Below are 19527 nucleotides of genomic sequence, written 5' to 3' on the forward strand. Positions count from 1 at the left end.
TCCTCACCATCAGAGGAATGAACCACACCCTAAAACCTCTCTAGACTGACACCCTGCCCCTCTTGGTGGGTCAGTAGGCAGACTGCCACCCTAAACCACAATAGCAGAAGAAAAAGACAAAGCGAAGCTGCCTCCACCAGAGCCTGGGGTGTCAGTGTAGCCAAAATGGCTTTCTCCACTTTAGTAATCTATTTATCTATTATCTTAAAGGAACACGCCGACTTTTTGGGACTTTAGCTTATTCACCGTATCCCCCAGAGTTAGATAAGTCCATACATACCCTTTTCATCTCCGTGCGTGCCGTAACTCTGTCTGACGCACCCACCGCTAGCCTAGCTTAGCACAAAGACTGGAGGTAAACGGCTCCAGCTCCGACTCCCAATAAGTGACAAAATAACGCCAACATCAAACGGTAACAGAAAACGTGAGACAATTGGAGTGAAAAAGAGACAGTTTCAAGAGGCAACATACGAATACTGAGGATTACCGGTAATTCTTAACCCTGGTTAAATTATGAGCAATGTGAAACGTAAATCAAGATAACCCTATTTTAAGTGTGAAAATCACTTTTGTCTGGACACCCGAACACCCCTTTAGACTCAGGCCTGTTTGTGGATCTGACTCGGGACTCTGCAGCCCAAATGTTTGCCAAATAAAGCATTGTTGATTTGAATTCCTCGCTCTCTGTTGCAGAACCCGACAGTGTTCAAATCATAGGAGTTTATAGTGCCTTGCAGGGAGCGGTCCGACAATTTTTTCTCTCTCAAATTAAGCCAATTGAATTATTCCTGCACACCCACACTTTTAGAGGCCCATCCATCATCTACTGTCTGCGTCTGCCACTGGTTCTGGTGTTGAGATATGGCATGTTCATGTTGCTATACGGTTGCTAGGGTGCTTTAAATGGTTGTTAGGATGTGGCTACACAGTTACCATAGTGATACAGATTAGTTTCCAACCAAAACAAAAACCCAACCCCTGAGTCTCTATGATGTTGTGGTACCTTCTGTTGTGATATGCTTATTTATGCTGCCGTACAGTTGCTAAGGTGCTGTAAATGGTTGCTAGGGTGTGGATAGACAGTTACCAGTACCAGGGTGAAACTAATAGACTGGATGTCAGCCTGAATCAAAGGAGCCAACCTCTTATCTTAATGATAATCTGGTGCTGTAAGTGGTTGCTAAGGCGTGGCTATGAAGTTTAAATGTCACTATTTATTGGCTGCTTGCTAAACTGAGTCTAATGAGCCCACCATCAAGACGCTACAACATCCTGATGCGAAGATATGATGTCACAAAAATCTTTCCAATGTTAAGTCTAACAGATTTTTCGCCCGATTCTTCGCCGGCTGTGCGCACAACGTACGCCCGATCGCTTATAAACGTCATAGCACACTTCTCAATAGCCGCATTATTTGACACCTTGTTCATGGGTCTACGACAAGCAGTGCAGAACGAGTTACGTGCCAAAGTTTATACGGAAAAAAAACAAATTTGGCATGCTTCGTTTCGCAAGCACCACTAATAACATCTACAACACCTATTTTATATAGAGCATATTTACATATTCACATTGACTCAACCATTTGGTGTAGGGTTAACTGCCTGTCTAACCAATTGAGTTATTTTAAACTCGCAAACTTGAAAGCAGTCTTTATTTTAGCATTTCTGTTTGGTGTCACTAGTGGTTCAGAAATTAGACACTTTAAAATATTCTTACAGTGGAACTTATGTTTAACAGATATTGGTTTCCTTTCATCAGGCTGTTCATAATTGCAGTCATATTTTGTAATGTCTGCAGGCAAATCAGTTTTTTTTTTTTTTTTGCTACAATCAGAGATCAGTCCAACAGAACCTATTTTTCACAGGAGGAAAGCTGATAGTTTGTTCTAACTCATGGAGGATTCATGGAGAGCTCTTGCATATTTTAATTGTGGTATTTGTAATAAGACCATGGTAACCACATGTACTGTAAAACCATCCATTGCTCATCATTACCATGAATAGATGTGGCTAAAGTTAAAAACAAACAATGACATTTGTTATTAAAAAAAGAGTAGTTTAGACATTCAGAATGTATACATACAAGTACCAGGCCTATCTATCAATATTTTTAATTAATATGAGAATGAAAACTGAAAAAAAGCTCTGTTCTTTTGTCATTTTTTTTTTTTTTTTTTTATTTAGCTCAATTATTTTATTTCATTTAGTTGGCAACTTTCACTTCTATTTAATTTATTTTATTTCTAATTTATTTCAATTAACGGAAACAAATTATTTGAATAGTTTTAGCTAACAACACTGAGTCTGTTATTATTTCCATGTTAAATGCTAGAAAAAAATAAAACAATCGTATTAATAATATAATAATAGTTATTACACCTTCTAACATTGTCCATTTGGCAGTGCATGTAGTTGAGTTGTGCTTTTTTGCTTTTTGTTTTACCCATAAGCCACAGTCATTGACTTGCAGATAATCAAAAAGAATGTTGCAACATTTTAATATAAACCCATTGGATGTACAGTGCAGCTAAACCACTTGAAAGAGTCCAAAGAATTAAAAACCATAATGAAATGTCAGACTGTCTCAAAGTTTTCAATTTGAAATACCCCTGAACGATTCAACATTTCTACTGTACTCTTACTCATTGAAACGGAGGAGAGCATGTAAACCTGCTCCTGAATGAGCCCATGTTTTCCTCTCTTACACAAACAGTGCCAGAATGGTGTCCAGATTTGCAGAGTCATCTGGGTAATATGTCTTTTTGCATATCCTCAGGGGAACTGTGGAATAAAATTATGACAGCTGGTTTTAATGCTCTGCCAGCCAATGCATAGCTTTCATGTTTTGATGTGTTTTATGTTCTCCCTTTCCCCTTTAGAACTAGGGAACGGATGGAAAAGTAAAGCACTCGCGGGAGAGTAGAGAAACAACCTCACTGTATTGGTCGTGTGGCTCAGCCAGGATATGTTTTAGACATTACAGGATAGAGATGCTGGGAATGTGAGAATGGTGGGTGGGGAAGTGGGTGGAAGTTCAGAACAAGATACTAGGAATGTGCAACAATTACCACGGCAAAATAAAGCAGATTAGTACTAAAATGCATTCAATATTATAGGTTTGATTGATGAATGATTGCTTATTAACTCAAATACTGTAAACCAAGTACTAGTTGGGACTGGGAACATGCTTGCTTGGAAAGTTTCCACCAATTGCTGTCTGATTGTTTTTGAGAGCAGGAACGCACCCCAGCCTCAGATGAGACCCAAATAAGAAATCCTCAGATCTCTGTCCAGGGTGCTGAGCCATCATCTCTTGATAGCATGATCACTCCTCACTTCTAAGGTTGACCCCAGGCTTGGCTGGGTAAAAAAAAAATTTTTTTTTACCTTTTTGTCTTTATTGGGATGGGTCCCAATACTGAGAAGTATCGACGAAGACCCTTTGGGTCGAAACGTTAATTGTAAAAAAATCCTTGGGAGCAGAAGTGGCAGTGTCCCGTTTATTTTGAATTTGATGCTTCTTTCGATCGAGCACCTGCCAACAGTTTTTGGGATGTGTGCACAATTTCTTTTTTGAATTCAGTATAGAGAATTGACAGGAAGCAAAGTGGGAATGAGAAGGGGACAGGATAATCTACATGTTATATAGCGCTTTCCATGAGGCTGTCGGAACGACCAATAATATAGTCAATTTGGCGGATTATTGTGATAATTAAAGTTATTCTTAAAACTTTACAAACTGTAAACTACGAGAGATAAAGTCACATTGATATAAGATATAAAGTCATTTAGCGATATATACATTTAAAATTGTGAGATATAAAGTCACATTGAGAGATATATTATTGTCACAATTGTGAGATTATAAACTCACCCTCAGATATAAAATCACAGTGTGAGATTTAAAGTCACACTAATTGTGAGGTATAAAATCACACTCTGAGATATAGTCACACTGTGAGAAAAAGTCATATTGTGAGATTATTATCCTTCAGTATCCCAATAGTTCCAGACCTTGTTTATAAATTTGAAAGATGATGACCAACACATGACTGGACAAAAAAAATTTGATTTCTCATATTGATTAGTTGGAGTTTATCAAGTCAGCATATCCAACCAATGGTCTTGTTGGGAAAGATGTAAGTACATGTCAATGGAGAGTGAACTCATGATCTGGCACCAATGGTTTGTCATTAGCCAGTGTGCTGTGCTGCCAGTGGGTGTGAGTGATATTCTCTCTGTTTCCTCTGCGTAGGTGTTTTGTTTCTAGGATGAGTTTCCTCTGAGTCCTGTATCCCTTCATTAATCGATCTATCAGATCATCTGCTTTCGCCCCAATGATGTGGAGGAGGTGTTGGCTCTCCGGATGAGAAAATCTCTGTTGTTATTCCTCTCCCTCTACTATGTGACTTGTCTAAAACATGACTCTGAGGAATCAACGTTTCTGATTAGTTTTCAATAAACGAGTGACTCTCTCTTTTCCACAGGTATTAGGTCACTACATCCGCAGACAGCAGGATCCAGAGACCTTTATCAATGAGATTAAGTACATTGCCAGTGATCCAGATGAGAAATACTTCTTCAATGTGACGGATGAAGCTGCTCTAAATGACATTGTAGATGCATTGGGAGATCGTATTTTTAGTCTAGAGGGTAAGAACATTCATTCTCAATGGCCAGAGAGTAAATCAAAAACAGATATCCTTCCCTTGAAGAGCAACACTCATGGTAAGGTGAAGTTTAATAGTTTCTAAAAAATACCAACGTGTTTCGGCTAAAGAGCCTTCCTTAGGGTATACAACAGACAAAATACATGAACATTTTAGGAAAACATCTCCATATTAAGTTACTCACAAGCTCCACTCAAGACTTCACACTAAAACCCACAGAACCCAATCAGTTAATGAACTCAACAAATGTAACCAATCAGTGTGACATCGTGAATGGAGCTTGTCAGCTGTTGTTCATTTTCTTTGTATGAGTTACTTAATAGGGAGATGTTTTCCTAAAATGTTCATGTATATTGTGTCTGTTCTATACCCTGAGGAAGAATCTTAAGCTGAAATGCCTAGTTGTTTTTTAAAAACTATTAAACTTCCCCTTACCACGAGTGTTGCTGGATTCCTCTTTGTACATTTCATGTTGTCTGCTTCCACGCACCTTGTGAGCTGGTAAAGTTGAGCCAGATCTAACCTTACTAGTACTTCCCTTGAAGAGCAACAGTGGTTCTTTGACCTAAAAAGAACAGAAATATCAGATATCAGGTTGTTGATGTTGTTGTTTTTTCAACATATTTGGACACTTTTACCACACTTGACAATGTATGCAAGTACACAAGCGGCATTTATTTAATTCATACATTTTATGTGTGTCCAAAGTCCCCAAATACTTTTGGGGCTGTTGTATAACATCTGATAGCAGAACAACTGATATTTACCACAGTCCAATTTTTTTTTCACTCATTTAGACATAAAATGCCTTTGAACCTTGTATTATGAATGAATATACTGCGAGATATTTTACCAACAAATGTAATAGGTAATAGGTGACATAGACATCACAAAAAATAGGGAAAAAGACAGGACAAGATGTCTTTTCATAAAAATTATTTCCATATACAGGGTGTGATACTTGTGCCATCTAGATTCTGAGGAAAGCCATGCAGGAAGGGTGGAAGGGAGGAGATGAATGGCTTTAAAGTTGGCACAGCTGTGCATCCACAGGACACATAGGTTAGATGAACAGGAAGAAAAAAATATTAGCCAAGGCTATGGACTAACTAAAATTCACATCGCAAGTAGGCCTATATTGTATATTCATAATATCTTGTACTGCCATCCTGTATTTATAATGTTTACCTTGGCAATCTTTAGCTATGTTTTAGACATTTTTAAGATGAGTTTCCCACTGTACTCTTTTCTTGATTTTTATTGTCCAGTTCAACAGATTTTTGCACAATTACAGATTTTTTGTAATGTTTTTGAAAGAAGACTCTTAAACCCGGGACACACCAAGCCGACTGTGTTGTCGCCTCTCATCGGCTGCGTCTCGGCCAAAAAGCACGCTTGAACACACCAAAAGACCTAAAGGCGACTGTCACCTAGCACATGCGTTCTGCGCCTGTGTGCAAGGAAACAGCAGGTATCAATAGTCTATTTTCTTTATTAAAAAAGGGAATCCAAAACTAGGACAGCAGATATACAAACCATATACAAACCAGCACTTGCTTACCATTGTGAACATCAACCATGCTTATCACTTGCTTCGTTCCAGTCGGCTCATGTTAATATTTGTGCATTCGAATGCTCAGGTAAAATGACGTAAAATTATAAAATGTTGCTTTTATTCTCGTGCACTGACTCATTCTAAGCTGAACAACCAATCAGAGTGCTCTCTCTCTGCGCCCTGCGCTGATTCAACATGCTGCGTCCGACTAGAGCCAATGGTGCAAAACACACAGAAAAAACTAAGCTGGCTGACGCTAAAAAAACGTCCCTACATTTCCCGAAGGCCGACCATCGACTTGGTGTGTCCCGGCCTTTATACTCACCAAGCTGCATTTATTTAATTTAATATTTAATGCTTCATATTAATTTGCAGTGTGTAATTCAATGATAATGTGTTGTGCTGTTACAGGGACCCTGGGATACAATGAAAGTGCCTTTCTCTTGGAGATGTCTCAGATTGGTTTTTCGACACACATTTTGGATGTGAGTCTAAATTAACTTTATGTCCACGTGTACTTAAGCCATTTCAAATATTTGAAATGACAAACTGAGTATAGAACATGCAATCATGCTATAATGTGCTGTATAATTTTGGACTGTAGGATGGCATCTTGTTTGGCATGGTGGGAGCATATGACTGGGAGGGAGGCGTCCTGAAAAAGAGCCAAGAAGGGCAGATTAGGCCCTCACGAGAGGCCTTCGAGAAAGAGTTCCCACTGGAGCTGAAGAACCATGCAGCCTACCTAGGTAATGTTTCACTTCATAAAAACAACCACCAAATAAACAATCCTTTAAGTTTTTATCTTAAAAGAACATTTGCAGCAATTTATTAATATTTAGTGATGGTCAGATTCTCTGTATGTACATCTGTTGCAGGTTACACTGTGTCATCGGTGGTTGTAGGTGACTGGAAGAGGTTGTATGTTGCTGGTGCGCCCAGATTCAAGCACAAAGGAAAGGTCATCTTGTTTGACCTCACCCCTGAAGGCGATGTCATAATCACACAGGCCTTAAATGGAGAACAGGTGGCAATCTCTCCTTCATCGCTTTATTTACTCTGACACCCTCCCCCTTGACACACATTGTCTCTGGTACAGCACAGAATAGATCTCTATCAAACCCTTGCGTGAAGTCCAGTTTTGCAATATCCTTCTTTTCTTAGTTGATCTTTAATTGCTTTTCCTCTCTCTGTCCTTCCTCTTTTACACCACATTCCTGCTCTCTCACAATTAATGAGTTTATTTTTATATTAAACAAAAGCAAACGGGTTTCATTTTCTCAGGCCGCTCCTGAAATCAAAGTGATTCTCAGAACAAAATCCAGAGTCAGGGTTCCCACGGTCATGGAAAACCTGGATACATCTGGGGACTTTTAAATTGGGTTTCTAGGCCTGGAAAAGTCACAGAAATGAATCAAATCTTAAACATTTCTATGATAAATATACATTTGTCTAAAATATTTCACTGCTTTTGTTTAGAGCTTTTTCAGAGTAAAACTTGCTTGCAAACTTTGATTTGTGAAAGAGGAATTTTGTGTCTATCTACAGTGGGGTGAACAAGTATTTGATATACTGCCGATTTAGCAGGTTTTCCTAAAGCATGTAGAGGTCTGTAATTTTTACCATAAGTAAACTTACACTGTGAGAGACGAAATCTAAAACAAAAATCCAGAAAATCACATTTTTAAGTAATTAATTTGCATTTTATTGCATGACATAAGTATTTGATCACCTACCAACCAGTAAGAATTCCGGCTCTCACAGACCTGTTAGTTTTTCTTTAAGAAGCCCTCCTGTTCTCCACTCATTACCTGTATTAACTGCACCTGTTTGAACTCATTACCTGTATAAAAGACACCGGTCCACACACTCAATCAAACAGACTCCAACCTCTCCACAATGGCCAAGACCAGAGAGTTATGTAAGGACATCAGGGATAAAATTGTAGACCTGCACAAGGCTGGGATGGGCTACATGACAATAAGCAAGCAGCTTGGTGAGAAGGCAACAACTGTTGGCGCAAATGAAAATGGAAGAAGTTCAAGATGACGGTCAATCTCCCTGGGAGAAGAAATGGGATAAGGTCATGTGGTCTGATGAGACAAAAATAGAGCTTTTTGGTCTAAACTCCACTCGCCGTGTTTGGAGGAAGAAGAAGGATGAGTACAACCCCAAGAACACCATCCCAACCGTGAAGCACGGAGGTGGAAACATCATTCTTTGGGGATGCTTTTCTGCAAAGGGGACAGGACGACTGCACCGTATTGAGGGGAGGATGGATGGGGACATGTATCGCGAGATCTTGGCCAACAACCTCCTTCCCTCAGTAAGAGCATTGAAGATGGGTCGTGGCTGGGTCTTCCAGCATGACAACGACCTGAAACACACAGCCAGGGCAACTAAGGAGTGCCTCCGTAAGAAGCATCTCAAGGTCCTGGAGTGGCCTAGCCAGTCTCCAGACCTGAACCCAATAGAAAATCTTTGGAGGGAGCTGAAAGTCTGTATTGCCCAGCGACAGCCCCGGAACCTGAAGGATCTGGAGAAGGTCTGTATGGAGGAGTGGGCCAAAATCCCTGCAGTGTGTGCAAACCTGGTCAAGAACTACAGCAAACGTATGATCTCTGTAATTGCAAACAAAGGTTTCTGTTCCAAATATTATGTTCTGCATTTCTGATGTATCAAACTTATGCCATGCAATAAAATGCAATTTAATTACTTAAAAAATCATACAATGTGATTTTCTGGATTTTTGTTTTAGATTCCGTCACTCACAGTTGAAGAGTACCTATGATAAAAATTACAGACTTCTACATGCTTTGTAAGTGGGAAAACCTGCAAAATCAGCAGTGTATCAAATACTTGTTCTCCCCACTGTAGGCTATATTGTGAATATCAACCAGACAATACAGTATTGGATTTTTAGTGTGCATGCTTATTTCCTCTATTTTTTTATTTAGATAACCTTTTAAATGTAATCTTTATCAGATCTCAAAAGGAATTTTAAAAGGAAATTAAAATTATAATGCTGAAATTACAATTTGAAGTAATTGTTTTTTTATTTGTATATATTTAAATATATTCTATTTAAAATGTAATTTATTCCTGTGATGGCAAAGTTAAATTTTCAGCATCATTACTCCAGTCTTTAGTGTCACATGATCCTTTGGAAATCATTCTAATATGCTAAAGTGTTGCTCAATAAACATTTCAAATTATTATAAGTGTTGAAAACAATATTTTTGTATAAACTGTTTTTTCCGGATTCTTTGATGAATAGAAAGTTCAAAAGAACACCATTTATTTGTAATATAAATCTTTTGTAACATTATAAATGTCTTTACGGTTCAGTCTTTAGATATTTTAATTAATACATCCTTGCTGAATAAAAAGTATGCACTCACCCCAAACTTTGAACAGTGTATATATTTCAATATATGTCCATAACATCAAAATAATTATTGCCTCATTATATCCACCAGAGTTTAAATATCGATGTATCCCTAATGAAAATACATTCAAGAAGTGTTGAAATCTTCAGATTACCTAACATTTATTTATCTCTCTGTCCAGATTGGCTCATATTTTGGCAGTGAGGTGTGCGTGGTGGATGTGGATCAGGACGGAATAACAGATATCCTGCTTATAGCTGCTCCCATGTTCCTGGGAGCAGGAAACAAAGAAACAGGCAAAGTCTATATCTACTGTCTGGACGGGGTGAGAACCACTGTGGCAGTACTGTTTGTGTGATGTATATGTGAATGTGAGAGACATACAGAGAGAAAGATTCAATATCAAGGGTATTGCCATGATCCCAGCCTGTGTTCCCCTGGTCTTGTGTTGACTTTTATGTTATTGTCTTGTGTTGACTTTTATGTTATTTCCTGTTCCGCGCCATGTTTTGTATGTCTACACAAGACCAGGGGATTTCAGGCTGGGATCATGACAGATATTCACCAGTGCAAATCCCCTTCATGCTAAACAATTCATTCCTCTTTTTAGTCTTAAACTTATACCCTTTCAGTTATAAATGTACAAATATTATAAATAAAGTGACTGTCTAGTTTGAATGCTATATCTGTAACTCTCACTCTCTCTATCTGCCTCTCTCTACCAGGATGGTTTTGCACCTAACGGTACGCTGCGCTCTCAGCAGAAGGCACAGGATGCACGCTTCGGTTATGCTATGGCCGTAGCCACTGACTTAAACCATGATGGATACTCTGACCTGCTCGTGGGAGCTCCGCTAGAGGATGACCACCAGGGAGCTCTTTACATCTACCATGGCGACGAATACTACATCATACCACAGTACAAACAAGTAAATATACCACTATTTCATTTGTACAGTCAAATAAGTCCACTGAGGCCGGGTAATCTGAAAATTGTATTTTTTCCCTCTTAAATAAACAAAGTTTTAGGGCCAGATTTACTAAACAGGGCAAATTAGCGCAAAAGTGCAATTCCAAAAAGGCGCCGATGGGAATGGAAAATTCTGCGCGTGATCTACTGACGATCATTTCTATAATAACCAACACAATACCAGTTAGCATCTGGTTTAAGATGTGCTTTTTTTGGGGCGGTAAATAATGGCGCAAACACCTGTACATTGACGAGCGCAAACCTTAATAAATCACCTTGCGTAATTAATTTAAATACTCTCCTTCCATGAATTTTGCGCCTGAAAGGGAAACTCCTACTTATTGCAGGATAAGGTCAACCGCAAAAATAACTGTGTCCACGCCTTTTCAGCCCTAATTTTTCACTGCGTGTCTTTAGTAAATCCTGACAGTAGTTTTTTAACGCCAAAAAAGGGGTTTGTGCTGGCGTAAATCTGGTGCTTAATAAATAAAATAAAAAAAATAATAGACTTCTGAACCTCTGAAATTGTTCTGATAAGCATTTAATTTGAAATGAACATTTTTATTGTGAGGATGTATACTAACGTTCAAAAGTTTGGGGTTGGTAAGATTGATCTTTGACTTATATGTTGATAAGATTTATATTTAATAAAAAAAATTTATCAATTTTTTATTTTTTATATTTTATCAAGAAATAATATGTGTTTTCAGGTGTCACATGAATCATGATTCTTCAGAAATAATTCTAATATGATGATTTGCTGCTCATGAAACATTTATGATTATTATCAATGTTGAAGTTGTGCTGCTTGACTTATGTGGAAAGTGGGAAACATTTTTGTGGGGATTGTTTGATGAATAGAAAGCTCAAAAGAACTTTGAAATATTTTTTAACATTATAAATGTCTTCTGTCTCTTCTGATCAATTTAATGCGTCCTTGCTGGGAAAAAAAATCTTACTGACCAATTTTTTTGAACGGTAGTGTTAATCTAGTGACCACTTTTATTAGGGGTCTTAGACTATTAGACCCCATATTACTTCACACACTAATAAATCTCTCTTTTTCTCTCTGTAGCGTATCCCAGGCTCCTCTCTCTCTGCAGGGCTGCAGTATTTTGGCCGTAGCTTGAGCGCTCTGCTGGATCTGGATGGGGATGAGTTACTGGATCTTGCTGTGGGAGCACAGGGCACTGCCGTCTTGCTGAAGTACTCTATGCCTCATTACAATCTTGTGTTTTTATGCATCGTCTAAATACTGCCGTCACACAAGTCAACAATTCGTCACATTTAATGATGTCAAACAGTAGTAAAGTCAGGTCTGAATATGACCCGTGGTGACAACTTGCTCTCCTCCTGACCTCTGTCTGTACTCTACAGATCGCGCAGTATAGTGCAGATCAACGTCAGCATGTCCTTCCAGCCACACTCCATAAATGTGATCCAGAAGAACTGCCTCAGGGCTGGCCGAGACTCCGCATGCCTTAACGCCACGGTTTGCTTCCTGGCCCTGTCTCGCTCCCCTGGGTCTTATGGCACATATTTTGGTAAAGTGTCATGTAACCTTTTTTCTTTTTCATTTTACTCTTTCATTGCTGTACTAAATTCCGCTTATGTACGGCAGCTCTATTAGCAACTCTGATACCCTTCCTAAAGTTCCACATCTGCTTATTTGTATAGATATGCAGATGGGGGCCATGCTGGATGACAGAAAGATCTCCGCTCGTGCTCTATTCGACTACAACTCCCAGCGGCAGACCCTAATGGGCGTCAGTGTCAGTGTGGGGCAGACCATGTGCTACACGCTACCATTTCATGTCTTTGTAAGTCCAAATGTCTTTCAAAAATCAATAAAGCAAAAAGGATAATGCCCAATTAGCTGGTCGATATTGCAAAAAGGGGGTTGTTTTGCTCTAATGGTTGGCTCACTGTGCAATATCCTTCTCATTACACCACTACTTACTGATTGTTTTCAAGGAAAATTGTTTTTCTCTCTCTTTCACACTTCCTTTGTACATCTAGGATACAGCTGATTACATCCGACCAATCAGCTTCACTTTGCGCTTCAAAATCAATGACACAGAGAGTGGCCCGGTATTGGACGAAGGCTGGCCGACAACATTCAAGAAGTCTGTGAGTGCTATTGAAAAGCACTATTCCTTTTTGAAAATTGGAATATAAATGAATGTTGCATGTACAGGGCGGATTAAGGTTTTTTCCTTCATACAGCTGGTTTTTAACAGACATTTTTGGACCTTTTTTTTTTACCTTTAGATTCCATTCTTCAAAGACTGTGGGGAGGATGATGTATGTGTAACTGATCTGGTTTTACAGGCCCATATGGACATTTCCGGAACAAGGTAACAGATAAATTGTCCTCCTGCTGTATGTATGGAATAAGCACAACTAAAGTCATGGGATTCACAACTACTGTGACTATGACTATACATTTGAACATACTGGCAGAACTAGTTAGTTCAATCCCTGTAGTATTATAGTGCTATAGTATTTATTTATTATAGTTTAGAGTAGCTGACTACTAAACTTGAAACAGTGATTGAAATAGCATGTGTTGTGCATGTAACCTCAATGTTGCTCTTATCTGTTCTTGTAGGCAACAACCGTATGTTATACGCAGTCCCCGGCGTCGGCTTGCCGTAGAAGTGCAGCTCCAAAACCGACTGGAAAATGCTTATAACACTAGTCTCACTCTTCATTACTCCAAAAACCTGCATTTCAGCAGCCTGAGTATACGGGTACCAACATGATCCCTCCTCTTAAAACATAAAAGCTTATTAGGACAATTATTTATCATTTACTAATAAAGATCACAATTATGTATACAAAATATACATTAACGTTCGATAGTTTAGGAATCAGAAAGTTGTTTGAAAGAAATCAATACTTTTATTCAGCAAGGATGCATTGAATTGAATCTCAAAAGTGAGAATAAAGACATTTATTTTTGTTACAAAAGATTTCTATTTCAAATAAATGCGGTGCAAAAAAAAATGGATCATGGTTTCTACAAAAATATTAAGCAGCACAACTGTTTTCAATATTGATAATACTTGGAAATGTTTCATGAGCAGCAAATCAGCATATTAGAGTGATTTCTGAAGGATCATGTGACACTGAAGACTGGAGTAATGATGATGAAAATGCAGCTTTGCCATCACAGGAATAAATTACATTTTAAAATATATTAAAATAGAAAACAGTCATTTTAAATTGTAATGTATAATATGTAATATTACAGTTTTTACTGTATTTTTTATCAAAAAGTTGCAGCCTTGATGACCATAAGACTTTTTTCAAAAAACATAAGTAATTTATACAAAAGTACAGTATATTACAGTGTACTGTCTCATAAACTGCATTTTGTCTGCTTTCTGCCTCATGTTGGTCTCATTCTCTCTGTAGGAAGACCCCCAGTTTAAGATTGAATGCACGGCTCTAAGCTCAAACAGTCACTCCTGTAATGTCAGTTACCCAGTGTTCCGCTCTCACACGAAGGTAAGGCTCTGGAAGAAGAGAGGTTTGTCGTCACGATTCATTACAACAGTCACTGAGCCGTTTTGGTTCATTGACCAGTGTTTCTCCCAACTTCCTCATTTTCTCAGGTGAACTTCATGTTGGAATTTGAGTTCAGTTGTACGTCTCTCATCAGTAAGGTCCAGATGAAGCTCTTCGCTTCCAGGTACACAGAAACACACATATGCACATATGTTTTTGAGGGGGGCACCAGCGTGGTTCTCGCTCACTTGGTGCCCTAGACAAAATAAGACATGACAATAGAAATAAAAACATGTTGATTGGGCAGCACTCCTACATATGTACAAGTTTAGTTTACAAATCAAGGAGAATTTTTGTATTATATAATTTGACAGTCTTACTTATCAAAGACATTTTTGGCATGACACTTCTGTGCCGTTCTGCGCACAGTGCACCAACATCTGCATAAAATATTTGAAAATACACATTCAAAGATGTAAATAAAGGTATCTGTTGATATGTTAAGATGTATACTGAATGTGTATCTGTGTGTTGCCACAGTGGCAGTGTGGAGAATGAAGGCACATTTTCGGACAACCGTGTGCAGTTACAGAGTATTGTACAGTATGAGCCTGATCTCTTCATCACAAGGTGATGTGAACTTTGAGACTCTTAAAGATTTTTGTGTCTTCAATAGTATAATTATAGGAGCACACATCTTTAATAATATCAATAATAATTATAATAATTATATTTTTTTGTACTATTGTTATTATTATTATTCAAGTTCAAATTAGTTGGTGACAATTAAGAAAGGCCATCAGAGATGTTTATTATTATTATTATGGAAAAATACAGTAATAAATAATATAAAATAAATATTATACATAATTTTATTGACAAAAAGGTTTAGTATTAGCATTATTTTAATTATTATTATTATATTAAAACAAAAAAATAATAATGAAAATACAAGAACTATTAATATTACTACTAACAATATTGTTATTATATTTATTATTATTATTATATAATTCTAACAAAAGTTTAGTTAGTATTCACATTATTTTAATTATGTATTATTATTATTATTATTATTATACTAAAACAAAAATTATAATGAAACTACTACCATTACTACTACTATTATTATATTACTAATTATTATAACAAAAACTATTGTTGATATTACTATTATTTTTGTTATTATTATACATTTTATAAAAACTATTGCTAGTTTTATTATTATTTATGTTATTATTATACAATTTATAAAAACTATTGCTAATATTGGTATTATTTTTGGTAAAAAAAAAATTAAAATACCAACAACTACTACCGGTCCTAATAATATTATTTATAATAATAATAATACTTTTATTATAGTATTATTATAACAATAATAATAATGAAAATACTATTACTACTACATGTTATGTCCTTTATATATTTACCAACATTTCATTTTTTACACCTAATTACAACCTCAAAATTGTATGCATGTTCAGTACAATATCCATATGTCTTATTTCGGCTTGATTCACTACAGTGACTCCAACCTGAACCGCTATGAGGTCCATCCAACCAGGACAGTGTCAGAGGGGACAGGACCTGAGTTCTTCACACAATTCAGGGTGGGTGAAACTAAACCTAAAAGGCTCATCAGCCTCTGTTAAAAATCAAACCAGAAAGCTCCTGACTACATGCGAGTATGTTTGTTTTCAGGTGCAGAATCTGGGCTGTTACGCCGTCAGTAATGTGGAGCTGAGCGTAAACTTGCCCTCCGTGGCTTCAGGAGACCGAGTGTTCGCCACTGTGGTTGATGCATTCTCTCATAATGTTAGTGTCTCACTGCAAGTCTTTCTGTAATTCTTATACACCTTTGTGTGCTTGATGTTTTTGTCTGCTTTTATTTGTAGGCTTCAGGTGTGAACTGCAGTGTAGTCCGTGATCTTTCAAAGTTGAAGTCCAGTCAGAGAGACGTACGTCCACTTCACCCGGAAGACATGAAGAAAACTGAACTGTTGGTGAGAATACAATACACAATATGGTTATGAAAGAAATTGAAAACCGAATAACTGAAGTTAACTGCAAGACTTACAACCGAATTTTGTAAGCGAGTTTAGTTGGTTTGAGTTCACTACGGCCTACAAGACTATACTGTATGTCTTATCTCAGCAGCAGTACACAGTGGAGAAATATCCACCAGTCCACCAGCTCTGTTAACGTGGGATGTATACTTTCTTGGTATATGGGATTCAATGTTCTTTTTAAAAAAATAGACTAATTGGCAGCACGCCACCATTTAAAAGAAGTCCGAAGATTTGATCATTAATTGTTTTAAGGGAATGAAAGTGCCTTGAAAAGTTCCCAAAAATACACTTTTTGTGTAATGGGCTGTAAAAAGGTTGTAAGAAACTATATAAGAATGAGAATTTGTAATGAGATCACAAATTTGTTGACTGGACCGATGAAGTCTAATCCTTTGGTATCTGGAACTTCTTGATTTCTTGCTAAGAGAGAAAGACTTTGTTATTCTACGACATAGTCAACCTCTTTTTGTCTGGTGAGACAAAACTCCTGTTAAGTACATGGTTGGAGAAGAAATGAAATAAAAACAAACTGGAACGAACCAAAGAGTTTTGGCTGCATATCTAAGAGGCTGAAAGCAGCTGCCTGCAATAGAAAGACACAATACAACATTTTGAAATGTAATACTGTTATATTAGATTATGATTACAGACATTACTCAAGGGCTATGAGAAGGGGATTGACCCCCAAATATGATCATCCTTGTGCAAGGGACCCCATCCTAAAATTTAAAAGGCATCTATATAGTTTATTGTATTAAAATCCCATTTATACTGTGAGTGAAAAATGTATATTATAGATATATCTTACATTTTATTTGGAAAAAGCTTTTTATGTGTTTTAGTACGGTATGTTTTATTTGTATCTTATTTCTTTTTGCATTTTTTATACTTTCTCTGTAAACATTTCCACAGACCCCCTATTAATTCCTTGCAGACCCTAAATTGAAACCCATGAACTGAAGTACAATGGCCTAACCACCATAAGATGAATGAAATGTTTCCTAAAAATAATTTCGTTTTCACTTTTAGAATTGCACTTCCTCATGGTGTGTGGAGGTTGTGTGTCACGTCCAGCAACTACTGAAGGGAGAGACAGCCTTGATCCGCATCACCAGGAGAATACACGACAACTTCTTCAGACAGGTGACATCTCTCACACTTGCGGTATTCACACACACTTTAGTATGTGCTGGCAGATGGTTGCAGAGGTCAATAGAAAGACATACACAAAATATACACTGGGATTTGTTTGTGTCAGTCTCTAACCTCTAACTCCTGTGTGCTCCTGCCAGGCCAAGTTTAAAGCAGTAACAATTGTGGGCTCTTACCAGCTGTCTGCTCGGGAGTCCAATCTGATTACAATGGGAAATGCTGCCCTCGTGAGGGAGGTGAGAGAACTGACGGGACATAAACACAAATCATTCACTAAAAAAAAAAGTGTAGGATTTACATAATTGATTGATGTTGGACTGATGCACATGATTAAATCAAGTTAAACAAACATAATTAGTACACGTAATTTCAACATCACAGAATAAGTCATTAAGTGACCCAAGAAAGTAGTACCAAAGTGATTTTAAATGGCTCCCTGTCAGAATTAATTCAATCAATATCACATATTTTCGTGGCTGCGTCCGGCTGCGTCCGAAAGCTTCAAAATGCTGCATTCGGAGGTCGCATTTCAAGATAGGAAGGCATCAAGGCACATCCGAATCCAATGTTAGCTTCACTTCCTGTCTCTTGAGATACCTTCAACTGATTTTTGAAGGCAGCATACAAGTATCCTTCGCTGCCTTTGATATCCCACAATACTGTGCTTTCGATTCTGTGACAGTTGAGCTAAAAAATAAAGATGGTATCTGAAAGTTGCGGTGGGTTGTTTTTTTATGTAAATGTAAGTTTTTGACCAACATTTTCCACTTCTGATGTCATATCTAACCAGAAATTACTATTGTATTTGCTTAGTTATTACCAAAGCTCGCTCTATTTGGCTGTAGATCATTAAACTGTTACACTGCCTCAGAAATCTGTCCGAAATCAGTTTTGTGAGATACCTTTGTGCGCAAATGCTGCCTTCAAAGTCATTGCCTAAAGCGGGTTATTGCCTAAATCATTGCCTTAAGTTTATGAATGCAGCCATACGATTGTAATAGTAAGCTTACAAACTATTGGCTAGCAATAGCACATATTAGCATGCTAAGTGTTCAGTATTAACCATTCCTTGAGCAAAGCAGAAATGGAATTAGTTGTACGGTACCTTACCACATGTAATGGTTCTAATTAGGGCTGTCAAAAGATTAATCGCATCAAAAATAAAAGTTTGTGTTTACATAATATATGTGTGTCTGTGTACTGTGTATAATTATTTATATATATAAAAACACACACAATCACGTATTTAAGAAAAATTGGTTATATTTATATATAATATCAATTATATAAATGTATATACAGTATATAAAAGCAAATATTTCTTAAATATATACATGAATGTGTGTGTATTTATACATAATAATTATACACAGTACACACACATATATTATACAAACACAAACTTTTATTTTGGATGCGATTAATCGTGATTAATCTTTTGACAGCCCTAGTTCTAATAAATGGTAATGGTTCTAATGCAACAAAAGTCTCATCTTGCTAAAAAAAAAAAAAACACATAAAATAACACTTTCATTTTCTACATTTTACTCTCCCATTAAGTACCCAAGCAAAGCATGCTGGGAACCAGTTTAGAAAAATCATCTTTGAGTACTTGATTGATTCACATATGCCCTAATTAATTTAGTCTAGATTGGACATTTTAGAGAATTATTTTAATCAAAAACATTGAAATCAAGTTTAGAAGAGAAAAAAGTTGTGCATATAGATCACAAGTAATATGATTGAGAAAATTGGACGATATGTTTTCGTTTTTTCAGCGTTTGCAGTGCGTACAGGGGGTCCAAAAGTGTGAGACCACTCGTGAAATGTTTCCGTTTTACTTTTTCCATCACAAATTATATTGCAAGCATGACAATTTAAAGGTGCTGTATGGAGTTTTTCTACTAAAATGAATTTTTTATTACCTGTGTGTGAAGGGGTTAATCTCACAATAAAATGATCCACTTGGCGGGTTTTGCTATTACCTCTGAAAGCAAGTATTCCTATTTCTATGTGATGCTTCGGGTCGGATTTGCCGCGAAATCCAGTGACGTGACTGAGACCTGCATGCGCGCTCCCGAGCGTCTCGCCTCTCGCCTCGTCTACTGACTTTGCACTCAACAGCGACGACACTGCAACTTTATGACATGGAGTCTGCTAATACTAGGAAACGACCAGCACAACACAGACTCCAACACACACTC

General features: G+C 37.3%; 1 protein-coding gene across 1 annotated transcript in view; it reads left to right on the forward strand.

The window, feature by feature from the left end:
* Positions 1-19527, forward strand: part of itga10 (integrin, alpha 10) — a 45751-nt gene that overhangs the window by 24716 nt on the left and 1508 nt on the right. Inside the window, exons 10-29 of the mRNA XM_079627018.1 lie at positions 4490-4655; positions 6639-6712; positions 6832-6976; positions 7106-7254; positions 9798-9941; positions 10342-10545; positions 11662-11792; positions 11964-12130; positions 12264-12406; positions 12606-12716; positions 12858-12943; positions 13198-13339; positions 14007-14099; positions 14207-14283; positions 14640-14729; positions 15628-15712; positions 15804-15917; positions 15998-16105; positions 17201-17314; positions 17464-17559. Of these exons, the coding sequence (XP_079483144.1) occupies positions 4490-4655; positions 6639-6712; positions 6832-6976; positions 7106-7254; positions 9798-9941; positions 10342-10545; positions 11662-11792; positions 11964-12130; positions 12264-12406; positions 12606-12716; positions 12858-12943; positions 13198-13339; positions 14007-14099; positions 14207-14283; positions 14640-14729; positions 15628-15712; positions 15804-15917; positions 15998-16105; positions 17201-17314; positions 17464-17559 (2439 nt within the window). The remainder of the gene's footprint in view (positions 1-4489; positions 4656-6638; positions 6713-6831; positions 6977-7105; positions 7255-9797; positions 9942-10341; positions 10546-11661; positions 11793-11963; positions 12131-12263; positions 12407-12605; positions 12717-12857; positions 12944-13197; positions 13340-14006; positions 14100-14206; positions 14284-14639; positions 14730-15627; positions 15713-15803; positions 15918-15997; positions 16106-17200; positions 17315-17463; positions 17560-19527) is intronic.

The sequence above is a fragment of the Phoxinus phoxinus genome (genome assembly GCF_949152265.1).
Source record: "Phoxinus phoxinus genome assembly, chromosome: 10".
Classification (NCBI taxonomy): domain Eukaryota; kingdom Metazoa; phylum Chordata; class Actinopteri; order Cypriniformes; family Leuciscidae; genus Phoxinus; species Phoxinus phoxinus.